Below are 12,483 nucleotides of genomic sequence, written 5' to 3' on the forward strand. Positions count from 1 at the left end.
CACCCAGATACTGGATTACTGTGTGTGTGTGTGTGTGTGTAAGATCAGTGATGGTAATAAGTGAAGCTGCATGAATGACTGTCATACAGGGAGAGTCTAAATGAGACTCTGTGTGTGTTTGTTTTCGAGAGGGTGTGTGTAACGTATATCAGTAATGTGTGCTATAATGACTGGTGTGAGTCAGGACGTATAGAGCTGAGTGTCGTTAATCAGAAATGAGGAAACTGTGGCATTTAAAGGCCAGTAATGGCACTGATGGCTCAGAGATTTACAGAGTCTGACTCACAGCGTAAGAAACCAGGACTCATCACGCACGTCCCAGAGAGACCTTGGGTGCTCCAGTCGCCTGCCAAGTGGGCTTTATAGTGTGTTGGCCCATGTTAAAAGAGATCATAGGGCACGTGAACTCTCAAATAAATCATTAAACATCACAAGCATAATTTAACCCAAATTTCAAAGAATACCATGGTATTACTAGTATTAGTTTGGTACTTTTTTTTGGTGAATACAGCAAATTAGTTTCTTAGTGAAATAAGCAAAAAAATATACATCCAATCATTAAGTTGCTTATTTCCAACTTTTTTGTAAGAGCATTATTTATTTTATTTTTTATACAGTCATTTGCCAGACGTTTTTTAAGCTTTATATTTATGTTTTATATTTTATTTCACCTTTATTTCAATAATTATAGTTTTAGAGAACGATAGTGACACTGAAAAGATAATGTACATCAGCATACTGCAAATGCCTGAAAATACATCATACAAACATGAGTAAAATAGTCAAGTATTATTTATTTATTCATGCTTATTTTAGCCAAAGCAACATAAGTCTGTTTTTTTATCTAATATTTATCTTTTTTATTTTATTTCAGCTTTAATTCAGTTAATGACAACAAATTGTTATAGTTTGAGTTAATGATAACAACACTGAAAATGCATTAACATTACTGCAAATGCTTGAAAATACATAGTACACACACATTGAGTAAAATAATCATACTTATTTTGATTTATTCCAAACTGGCCAGTTCTAAAAGGAAGTGTATGTATGTGTATGAATAAATGAATAAATGTACTGTAACTCTCCCGTTGTGTCGTAGGGAGCAGTGATGTCGCCCTCTATAGATCACTCTATGTCTCTGCAGCAGGCGTCCATGATGGGTCCTCTTGCTCAGCAGATGGGTCACCTCTCTCTGGGCAGCGCAGGAACGGTGAGCACAATCAACACTTGAGTGCTTACATATGTTGTTTTCCTTCTTTGAGATCAGCAAAATCATTTCCAGATGTTAAAGTCTGTGTCTGTGAATGCAGGCAGTATGCAATGGCTTTTGCATACTGCAGTATACACTGCATGCTGCCTACTATTTTTTAAAACTGCGAAAGAGTAGGCACTATATATATCAAACATTTGTATGATAAATTGCTGTCACATGACCTCATCACATTGCATGTGAATGGCAGTTAAATAAAAAATAAAGTTATTTTGCATTTTAATTAAACTTTCCTAATTTCCTAACATTTGGCAACCCCAAATAATGAATAGAAATATTGAAATTCAATTGTGATATTATTTGCCAAGTGCATTGAGTCAAGGGAGTGCGTTGCATTATGGGATCGTTTTTTATGCAGTGTGCATTATTATATACTACACATTTTGTCAAATGCATTAGGTCTGAATATGCATGCATACAAATTTGCATGCTGTGCACAGTATGCATACTATGTACTGCAGAATTAGTATGCTATTTATAGCAAGCTGCATGGCAAAACTTGAATGCCACCTACTGGTGAATAATCAAGTTGCAATTAAAACATCAAATGGAAAAAACATTTTCTGTACATAATGAAAAATTTAAAGTTTTATTTTGGAAATTTTAGTGTAATAATATTTTTTTGTTTTACAAAAGACACACCGATCATTGTGCATATACTGGACAAAGGCTGCAAAAATGTAAACATTTAAACACATGCAGGCAACACATGACTCATGCACAACTCGGCAGAAATGCAAAAAAGCAAGCAAATATAAAACTGCTGACAGAATGAGAGCACAAAACACAGTGTGCGCAGATTTGTAGCAGCATATGTTGGTGTGTTCATGTGAATCTCTCTCGTCTCTCTCTGTGTAGTTTATGCCAGCCAGTCCAGGTCTCCAGGGGCCGTATATCTCTCCATACGCTCACATGCAGACCACCGCCGTCTCAGTAGAGGTGGGTTCATGATGAAAAACTCTTTCCCAGACACAGATTTAACCTCATCCTGTACTGAAGAACTTCTTGAATTCACAAGCACCATAAATGGAGAAAAGTTCAGGAACAGACTGGGCTTGTGCAACTGTGCTGAAATGTTCTGGAGTGAACCACACACAACCTGTGAAGAACATCTCCAGGGAACTGGACTCTAAATCAGTAAACTTCACTCTAAATCCAACAAAAGAAATAAAATAGAATATTTGGGAAGAAAATAAAGGTTTTTAGGAACATTGATATTTTTTAATTTTTTTTTACACCAAGATTATTTTCATGCACTTTCACCCTAAATATTAATTACTGTGATGCATAAACATAAAAATAACAATAACAGTAAATTATTATTTAAATTGAACTATTAAAGTCTTTATACTTTGTAGTATTGTGGGTTTTGCCTTTAATTTCTCTTCGTTACTGCAATAAAATATTTAAAAAATATATTCTAATGATAAAAAATAAATTACTGTATTATAATAATTTATTTTTAAAAGTTAACCAGATTATTTTTATGACAATTAATCCTTATTCCTCTGTTGCATAATAATAACAACAATAACAATGATTTAAATTGAAGTATTGCAAATAAATTATTATATTATAATTCATTTATTTTTACAATATGTTTTAAAGTAATACAGAAAAAAAACTGAATGTGAAATCTAATGTTATCTTATTTTAGGGTGAAATATGAATGTTTTGTGGCACTCATCCCTAATAGCACATGTAATCATTGAAAGATGTGAAGAAAACTACTTTCAGTTATTTATATTCTGACTGATATTAGATTAGCTCTGCAGATCTATGTTTTGATTTGAGCTTTCATGATTTGTGAATCCACATGTTTTGTTGTAGGAGAACAGTCCACAACCTCAGGTGGAATCGTCCAATGATCATTCACCTTATACCTATCAGCAGGCCAAGTGATGAGCAGGTAAATAAATCAAACCTGTCCACACATATATGTGACCCTGGAACACAAAACCAGTCATAAGGGTCAATTTCTCGAAATTGAGATTTCTACATCATATGAAAGCGTTCCATTGATGTATGGTTTATTAGGATAGGACGATATTTGGCTGAGATCAAAAATTGCCTTTAAAGTTGTCCAAATTAAGTTCTTAGCAATGCATATTACTAATCTAAAATTAAGTTTGGCTATTGCTACAAATATACCCCAGTGACTTAAGACTGGTTTTATGCTCCAGGGTCACATATCATCACGTGTGTTATTCTACCATAAGATTTTCTTAAGATTAATATTTACAGGAAACCATTTTAACATTAATAAAAATAGAAATTGATAAGGACTAGTCTTATTATAGTTAACTAAAAATAAAACCATTACAAAATTGTTGCTTGAAATAAAATTAACGTTAAAAACCGAAGAGAAGTCAAACCCGAATCTATCTGGTATGTGTGAAAAGCTCAGGATGCCCTGTTTAAGATGCACCAGGACTGTATGTATATTCTCAGAGACATTCACCAAACAAGTATCCTCTACAGAAGATCAAGATGCCTTTCTGGGCTCCAGGACGATGAAACCTTGTGCATGATTCTTATCTAAATGTTTAGAGGTCGTTTCAAGTGTTGCTGCATTATTGGTTTACATCTGTTTGAAATGATTGCTCTGGCGTTGTAAACCGGTTTAACAGATGCGATATTAGTTTGAGTGCTTCTGTGTCATCTGCAGTCCTGCTTTTCTGATCCTGATCCGTGTGTCGTGTCTGAATTAAAAAAAATTCTGTCATCATTTACTCATTCCAGACTAGTGTTATTATAGTGTTATTTTTTTCTGTGCAGTGATAATGAATGCTGATTCATGTTGTTGAGATCCAAAAAGCATCATAAAAAGTTAATACAGCTTATTTGTTTAGACTGATCTTTTAAATGAGTCACATGACGTGGAGGAATCAGTGACCTCAGACCTGCTGTGATTCATCCAAAGGCATTGTTTTTCAATTGAAAACATTTATAAAGGCTGGTAGAGAGAAGAAAAAATATGAGCGTAGAATGATGTGAGAGTGATGAAAAGATGAAAAGAGAATGTTAAAGTTGGAATTCGCATGCCTGGAAATTTCTTTTGAATATACATCTTTATAGTAATTCTCAAATCCAGTCATTTTGTATCAGTATACTATTATAGTTTTTGCGATTATTATTTTTTTATATTTTCTGCTTTCATGTTAATTTTAGTTTTGTGTTTTTTTTGTCATTTTTATTAGATTTTGTGGTCACACTTTATTTTAGGTGGCTTTAACTACTATGTACTTACATCAAAAATAAGTACAATGTACTTATTGTGTTCATATTGTATTGCAACACACTTGTGCTGCTATTAAGGTGGGATATGGGTTTGGTCAGGGACAGGTTTGGTGGTATTACATTCATTTACATTTACATTTATTCATTTAGCTGACGCTTTTATCCAAAGCGACTTACAATTGCTACATATGTCAGAGGTCGCACGCCTCTGGAGCAACTAGGGGTTAAGTGTCTTGCTCAGGGACACATTGGTGTCTCTCAGTGGATTCGAACCCGGGTCTCTCACACCAAAGGCATGTGTCTTATCCACTGCGCCATCACCACCCCCATGGGTTTTTACATGGGTGGGTAAAGGTGTAAGGGATGGGGCAACAGTGTAATTACAGAAATTAATTACAGATGTAACTACATATAGGTATTTTTTCAAATATAAGTACAATGTATTTATTGTGTTCATATTGTATTGCAACACACTTGTGCTGCTATTAAGGTGGGATATGGGTTTGGTCAGGGACAGGTTTGGTGGTATGGGTGGGTTTAAGGGTGGGTAAAGGTGTAAGGGATGGGGCAACAGTGTAATTACAGATGTAACTACATATAGGTATTCTTTCAAATATAAGTACAATGTAAAAACATGTATGCACACAATAAGGTCATTGTATCAATTGTGTTGTTTTTAAATATGTCTATATAGTTTTAGTTGTAGTTATTTTAGTACATCAAGTTAAACTAAATGAAATTGAGAAATGTTGCCTTGGAAACTATAGCTGAAATAAAATATATTTTTTTAATATTTTATTTTATTTCAGATAACATTTATTTTACTTCAAGTAACGAAAAGGTTTTTTTTGTTAGTACTATAATAACCCTGCTCAGATCTAAAATACCTGTTTGTGAGAAATTGGTCAAAAGATGATGGAAAATATATTTTTCTCTTTTTTTTTATTCTCATGATCAAAGCTGAATTTTCAGCATCATTACTCCAGTCTTCATATGCTGATTTGCTGCACAAGAAACATTTCTGATTATTATGAATGTTGAAAACAGTTGTGCCGCTTCATATTTTTGTGGAAATGTTGAATTCTTTGATGAATAGAAAGTTCAAAAGAACAGCATTTATTTAAAATACAAATCTTTTTTAACGTCATATATGTTTTTAACTGTCACTTTTGACCAATTGAATGCATCCTTGCTGAATAAATGTTCAAATTTGGACACGCAATTGATTTAAAGTGTTGTTGTTTCTGTGGTAGGGTTCGAGAGAGAAGGAGACGACTGCTAAATCAATAACAGCTTCCTTTGAAGGACCGGCTCTACCGATGAATCAACATTTTGCACAGGTTCTACGATGAGTTCCTCGGTTTTATAATAAAACTACTTCAACTATTTTGGTATAAGTTCCATTATGTGCAAATCAAGGATTCATTTCATCAGAGGATGCTAACGAAGAAAAAACACATGAAATGGGAAGAAAAAGTTTTATTTTACTAAGGAAACAACGCTTATTTTTTACCAAGGATCGTCACATAGATGCAGGAACTTCATCATGTGACTTGACGTGCATGGAGATTCTTCTTATTTTTATGATTTCTGATTTGTTTTCTCTCTCTCTCTCTCTTTTCTTTTGTACTGAAACAGACGTTAGGTTTTAGAGATTTATCAGCCGGACATCCTGAGAAAGATTGCGTTTGTGCTTGCGGTGTGAGTGTCGTTGACGTGTTTTTGTTGTGTGCTTCATCTTCGGTCTGACCGATCTGTCCGTCTTATACGATTTGCCTTAAACTCTTTCCCGTACAGTAGCCGAAGAAAAGACGTCCGGCTGCTGCCTTGTAAATCAGCTGAATAGGGCTTTTTTAGCGTCTCGCAAAGGAACATTTCCGCCGCGCTTGGATTTTGGTGTTTTTGCTTCTTCCGATCTTTTAGAGTACAAACCGTTTCGAGTGATAACGTTGATGGAGTTTTAATAGGATTTGATGTTTTTATAATCAAAGGCGACCACAAGTCTTTGGTTGTTTGAATGTGGTAGAAATTCTGCTGAACGATCACATTTTTGATAATTGCCTTTTCGTTTATAAATTCTCGGTGTTGTAGTTTAGCTTTAGATGAACTAGTGTGGGAGGGGGAGGAGCTGTGACTCGTATTCTAATGAGGGGGCGGGAGGGAGGCGTGGCCTGTCAGTCAGATCGAATATCGTTCAGAGTGCAACCTCCCCTGACAACTTTCAGCAGCCAGCGGGCTTCTTCGGGAGAGGTGAACGTGTAGATTTTAGTGCTCGTTTTACTATAGCAGGCAAACAAATCTCGGCACTTTCAAGTTTACTTCACCAAAGACAGTCGGCGAGCGGCAGATCGCGCGGATGTGATGTCGTTTTCTCTCGAGGCGGGCCACGCTGAGACTTTATAACAGACTGGGTTGTAGTTGTGGAGAATGTGCCTTCTTTGTACATATGCATTCAGCTGTCTTTAGTTGGCGAGGTGCGGACACCGATTTGAAGGATGATTTGGATCCAGCAAGTGCCACAAACTAAACGAAGACATCACTACAGAGCGGAGACAACTGAAACTAAAACGCAGAACGAGGACGGCTCCGTTCCCAAACCCTAGTGAGCTGCCTACATAGGCTGCTACCTTCTAAGGGAGCATCACAACTCGTTAATACTACATGCATCATACAAATAGTCTTTTGCATTGGCACGTTTGCAGTCAAATTACAGTGCAAAGCACAGAAAAATATTTGGTTTTAATTGAATAAATTATAAGAATTTTGGATGGATTTTTCGCTCGAAATGCGTTATGAATTTGCCTTCTCCACAAAGGACACGTGTGATGCTGCCCTAGAATTTGGCAAAAGTAATGCACTTACTGTCTATGTGCCGTATTTTGTCGCACTGGATCAAAATTGCATTGTTAAGAGGGGAAAAAAAAACAGATAATTCACAATTTTATTGTTACGTTCTGAAATAATGTAAAATACAGGTGCATTATACAAGTTGTTTTGGTATATATAAGTCACACCGGGTCAAAATTGCATTGTCGAGAGAAAAAAAGACATCGATAAGTCACAGTTTTATTCTTAAATTGAGAAATAATGTAAGAATTCAGATGAGGAATGACAAAAGTATAAAACAAACACTGCATTCTTTATAAACATCAAACATGAAACTCCAACCAACATGTTTTGCATGCTTGACGTTAATTGCATCATATAAATTCTTATATATATATATATATATATATATATATATATATATACGTACACCAACATTATTCAGATAATAAAAAAATGTGATTTTCTGAAAAATAGCCTACATTTGGCAGCTCACTAGGTTTTAGGACACGGCCTTTAAAATAATTATTACATCCATTACAGGAAAAAGTTTTTATTTTCTTTTAAACTCACAATATAGTTTATTAAGGCTTTATTCATTAATTTGTCTTCCAAAAAGACTGTGTTTTTGACCTGGTGGGTCTTGTTGACCGGTTATCTACCTCAGAGTTTTGTTGTCCTCTGTTTTGATTGGTCGGGCAGCAGGTTCAGCCCGCCCCTCCAGACCAAACGGCCAGCTCAGGAGCTGCCCACGTACACTTGATTTCTTTCAGGTTTTTTGTTTTGAAATACTTTAATCCTCTTCTTCTTCAAACAGAAATCTTTTTTTTATTCTTCTTATCGTTATAAGGAACGTTGTGCGTTGAACGTGTCGTTTTAGTGTCGTTTAGCATTCAGATTCATCGTTTCGAAAGCAAAAAAACTGCTGCTTTTCATCACAAGATATTCCAGTAGTCCATAGGAAGTAGATAAGAAAGTGCGCGCGTGAGAGAGAGACTGAGCCAATAAGAAACAGCGATGCTGAAAGTTGCACCACTGTTGTGGGGAAGCTCGTTTCTGCCACGGAATAAAACACAATTCTGACTTTTTTCCCCTCGGAGTTTACATCTCGCAATTCTCTTTAGTTTTTATCTCAGAATTTTGACTTTCTTTGAATTTTTAATTTTTGATTTGTTTTTCTCAGAATTGCAAGTTTATATCTTGCAGTTGCAAATAATCAAATTCTGACTTTTTTCTTAGAATTTGGAGTTTATATCTCAGAATTCTGTTATTTTTTCCGCTCCCTGGAAATAGAAGATAAAAAAGGTAATTGTGGCTTTTTATCTCACAATTCCGTCTATTCTTTTTTCATAATTGCAAGTTTAATACTCGTAATTCTAACTTTTTCCTCAGAATTCTGAGTTTGCATCTTGCCTTTTTAACTATTCTTCTTGCAATTCTTTTTTTTTTTTTTCACCACAGAATAAACAATAATCACAGCTTTTTATCTCACGGTTTTGACTTTATATCTTGCATTTATGTTTTTTACCCAGAATTGTGACTTATAATTTGTTTCCAGCATGGAATTAAAAATAAATGATCTCACAATTATCTTTTTTCACAGAATTGCGAGAAAAAATTCAGAATGGCGAAATGTAAACTTCCAATTATGAGTTTAGAACTTGCAATTGCACAATGTAAACTAAAAAAAATTGTGCGATATAAATTTGCAATTGCAAGAAAAAAGTCTAAAATGTTAGATATAAATTGTGAGAAAAAAAGAAAAAGATGCAATTTTTTAATTTTTTGATCCCGTGTATGAAACCAGCTTCCATACTGTTGCTTTCAGACCGAGTCCAGACAGACTTTTAGCAGCGTAATCCGTGGTGCTCGGCTCACAGCCGAGTCCATTCTTGACGTGCGTGCGTGTGTGCGTGTGTGTGTGTGTTTCTGTGGAGTTCTTGTGTGGCTCATGCTGCTAGTAACATCCGAATCCGAAGTGCCAATCTGGGTCAAAGAGTTGGAAAGACTTGTTGTGCAGAGAGAAATTGCTCATGCATATGAAAAATCATGTACTAGACAGCCATTAAGTTATATTAAAAAAAAGTAATAATTTATGAAGAGAGACGTTTTGTACAGACTGTTTGAAAAAATAAAAACAATAAAAAGATTTTCATAGAGATGTCTATATGAGAGTTGATTTTGTAATTTCTTTCTCTCTGTTGTACATGTGCCACGCACTTGCCAGTGGTATCTTGTATGTTCGGTTTATCAGAAACCTTCCTCTGTATTTGTTTCTTTTAATTTCTGATTGTTTGTTTAAGCCAAAAAAAGCTTTTTTCCCCCTTTCCCCCTTTGTTTCCAGTAGATTGTTAATTAAGCTTTATTTCTGTTCATTTCTTTGAGAACTTTTGAATAAAAACACATTTTTGTTTTATTCATGTCGTGTCTTTCATTGCAGACCAAACGTTTGAGAGCATTCCTATCTGATTTAATACATTATTTTGCATTAGAAATGATATTTTTAGCACAACTATTTGACTGTAAAAGAAATGCGTGGTTTTTGCTTTAATGATAGCAGCACTTGTGTTACATGAACTAAACCCGATGATTATGTTCTCCAGAATTATTTAAGATGATTCAAAGAACATCAGACCTTCTCTACAAAGAGACACATGACACTGATTTACTTACATAAGTGATCTAGACATAGTGTAGATATTATATGTACTGTAAACATGTCTTTATTTTAAATAACTTTCTTTTAGCATTAAATTTTTTAAAATATTACATATTTGAAATCTTGTTTTTCTATTTTATTTCAATAGAAAAATCTATTATCTATTTTAAACATATCGATCTTAAAATATCTATTTAATATGGAGATTAATAAAATATTATGGACAGCGTGGAGATTAATAAAACATTAAAAAGTCATGGACATTTCTGTAGTGAATATTTTTCTAGTTGCCTGTAGCTTAAAATGCAATTTAGATCGATTTATGCATGCGTAATTAAGTGTTCCAGAAGCATACAAACATGTATATTATTTTCTTTCTGATATACAACTATTGAACCTGAAGCATGAAAGAACAGATTTACTGAAAGGATGATTGTATTCAGTCAGAAACTGAGTTTTTTCTCAGCAGCTTATGTTCAGTTCTGAGAACAGAATGACTTTTTCTCTGAGTTTTCACTTCTCTCTCAGTCTGTAATCGAGTGCGGCTGGGATTTCCACATGTTTATTTTGTTTCAGAGTTATTAAAAATGAAACAATATGATTTCTACTTTATACAGTGCAGCAGACGGGTTTCAGAGGTAAAAAGGGCCGCGCGTGCGTTTTTGTGACAAATGAGGACATAAATTTGTATAATGACACAGGTATTACAAGGTGAAGGTGACTTTTCAGGACATTGACCCATGTCCCCACTTTTCAAAAAACATATAAATCATACAGAGTGAGTTTTTTGGGGGGGGAAAGTTGAAATGCACAGTCTCCTGTGAGGTGTGTGTGTGTGTGTGTGTGAGGGTTTCAGAAGTTCTTGTGTGGTTTGTGAATGTCTGGAGTGACAAACTGACACACAGCGTCATCTCTTTGCATGACCCTAACAATAAGCCAGAACACACAGCAACCAACTCGCAAGGCCTAAATCTCTTCAAAACTCCTAAACTCTTCCAAATAATTATTTGCACTGCAAAACTTGATGAGCTTTACTTTTGGAACTGATACTGTGAGCACTTCCGCAATGCAGTGCTGCGTCCTGAACAACTGGAGAATAAACAGAAAATAAAGAGTGTGATTCAGCTTCTTCTGCTCTCAGATGCCAGCAGAACAAGCTCTGCAATATCTTTAATACAAAATGATCAAGAATTATGGGAACTTTGCTTTGTAAGTCTCACTCCTGATGATAAATAATTAATCAAACACTGATCAGCAGATCATTAGCAGAGACTGCAAGTCTGCAAGTCTCGAAGAGTCAGTCCAGTAAATGTTCTGTTGCTTCAAGGGATGGTATGAAAAACACTCGGTTCATTGTGCATCTCTGCTAATGATCTGCTGAATCAGAGTTGAATCAGGTGTGTTTGATGAGGAGCACTGAAACTGTGCAGTGATGGAGAAGTTTGAGAAGCACTGCTTCAATCCATGCAGCGACAGCGACATCTACAGGACTTACATGACATCCACCATTTTTTTAGTGTCTGGCATGAGATCTGAGTCAGGGTTATTAGTGGTAAAAATAAAAAATATATATATATATGTATATATACACAGTAACGCACAGAAGCGAGTACACCCCTAAGTGAAAATGTCCAAATTGGGCCCAAAGCGTCAATATTTTGTGTGGCCACCATTATTTTCCAGCACTGCCTTAACCTTCTTGGGCATGGAGTTCACCAGAGCTTCACAGGTTGCCAATGGAGTCCTCTTCTACTCCTCCATGACGACATCACGGAGCTGGTGGATGTTAGAGACCTTGCGCTCCTCCACCTTCCGTTTGAGGATGCCCCACAGATGCTCAATAGGGTTTAGGTCTGGAGACATGCTTGGCCAGTCCATCACCTTTACCCTCAGCTTCTTTAGCAAGGCAGTGGTGGTCTTGGAGGTGTGTTTGGGATCGTTATCATGTTGGAATACTGCCCTGCGGCCCAGTCTCTGCTTCAGTATGTCACAGCACATGTTGGCATTCATGGTTCTCTCAATGAACTGTAGCTCCAGTGCCGGCAGCACTCATGCAGCCCCAGACCATGACACTTTCACCACCATGCTTGACTGTAGGCAAGACACACTTGTCTTTGTACTCCTCATCTGTTTGCCGCCACACATGCTTGACACCATCTGAACCAAATAAGTTTATCTTGGTCTCATCAGACCACAGGACATGGTTCCAGTAATCCATGTCCTTAGTCTGCTTGTCTCAGCAAACTGTTTGCGGGCTTTCTTGTGCATCATCTTTAGAATAGGCTTCCTTCTGGGACGACAGCCATGCAGACCAATTTGATGCAGTGTGTGGCGTATGGTCTGAGCACTGACAGGCTGACCCCGCACCCCTTCAACATCTACAGCAATGCTGGCAGCACTCATACATCTATTTGCCAAACACAACCTCTGGATATGATGCTGAGCACGTGCACTCAACTTCTTTGGTCGACCATGGCGAGGCCTG

The 12,483-nt window shown here is 36.1% G+C and overlaps 1 protein-coding gene across 3 annotated transcripts in view; it reads left to right on the top strand.

Moving 5' to 3' along the window:
- Window positions 1-9,758, top strand: part of LOC306876467 (RNA-binding motif, single-stranded-interacting protein 1-like) — a 58,484-nt gene extending 48,726 nt beyond the window's left edge. The window contains exons 11-14 of one of the 3 annotated variants that reach the window (XM_079427649.1): window positions 1,103-1,213; window positions 2,132-2,212; window positions 3,104-3,182; window positions 5,767-9,754. In XM_079427649.1, the coding sequence (XP_079283775.1) occupies window positions 1,103-1,213; window positions 2,132-2,212; window positions 3,104-3,175 (264 nt within the window). In that variant the 3' untranslated portion in view covers window positions 3,176-3,182; window positions 5,767-9,754. Of the gene's footprint in view, window positions 1-1,102; window positions 1,214-2,131; window positions 2,213-3,103; window positions 3,183-5,766 lie in introns of all 3 variants that reach the window. The other 2 variants (XM_079427651.1, XM_079427650.1) reach the window with 2 other exon arrangements.
- Window positions 9,759-12,483: the final 2,725 nt, after the last annotated feature.

The sequence above is a fragment of the Barbus barbus genome (assembly GCF_936440315.1).
Source record: "Barbus barbus genome assembly, chromosome: 10".
Lineage (NCBI taxonomy): Eukaryota > Metazoa > Chordata > Actinopteri > Cypriniformes > Cyprinidae > Barbus > Barbus barbus.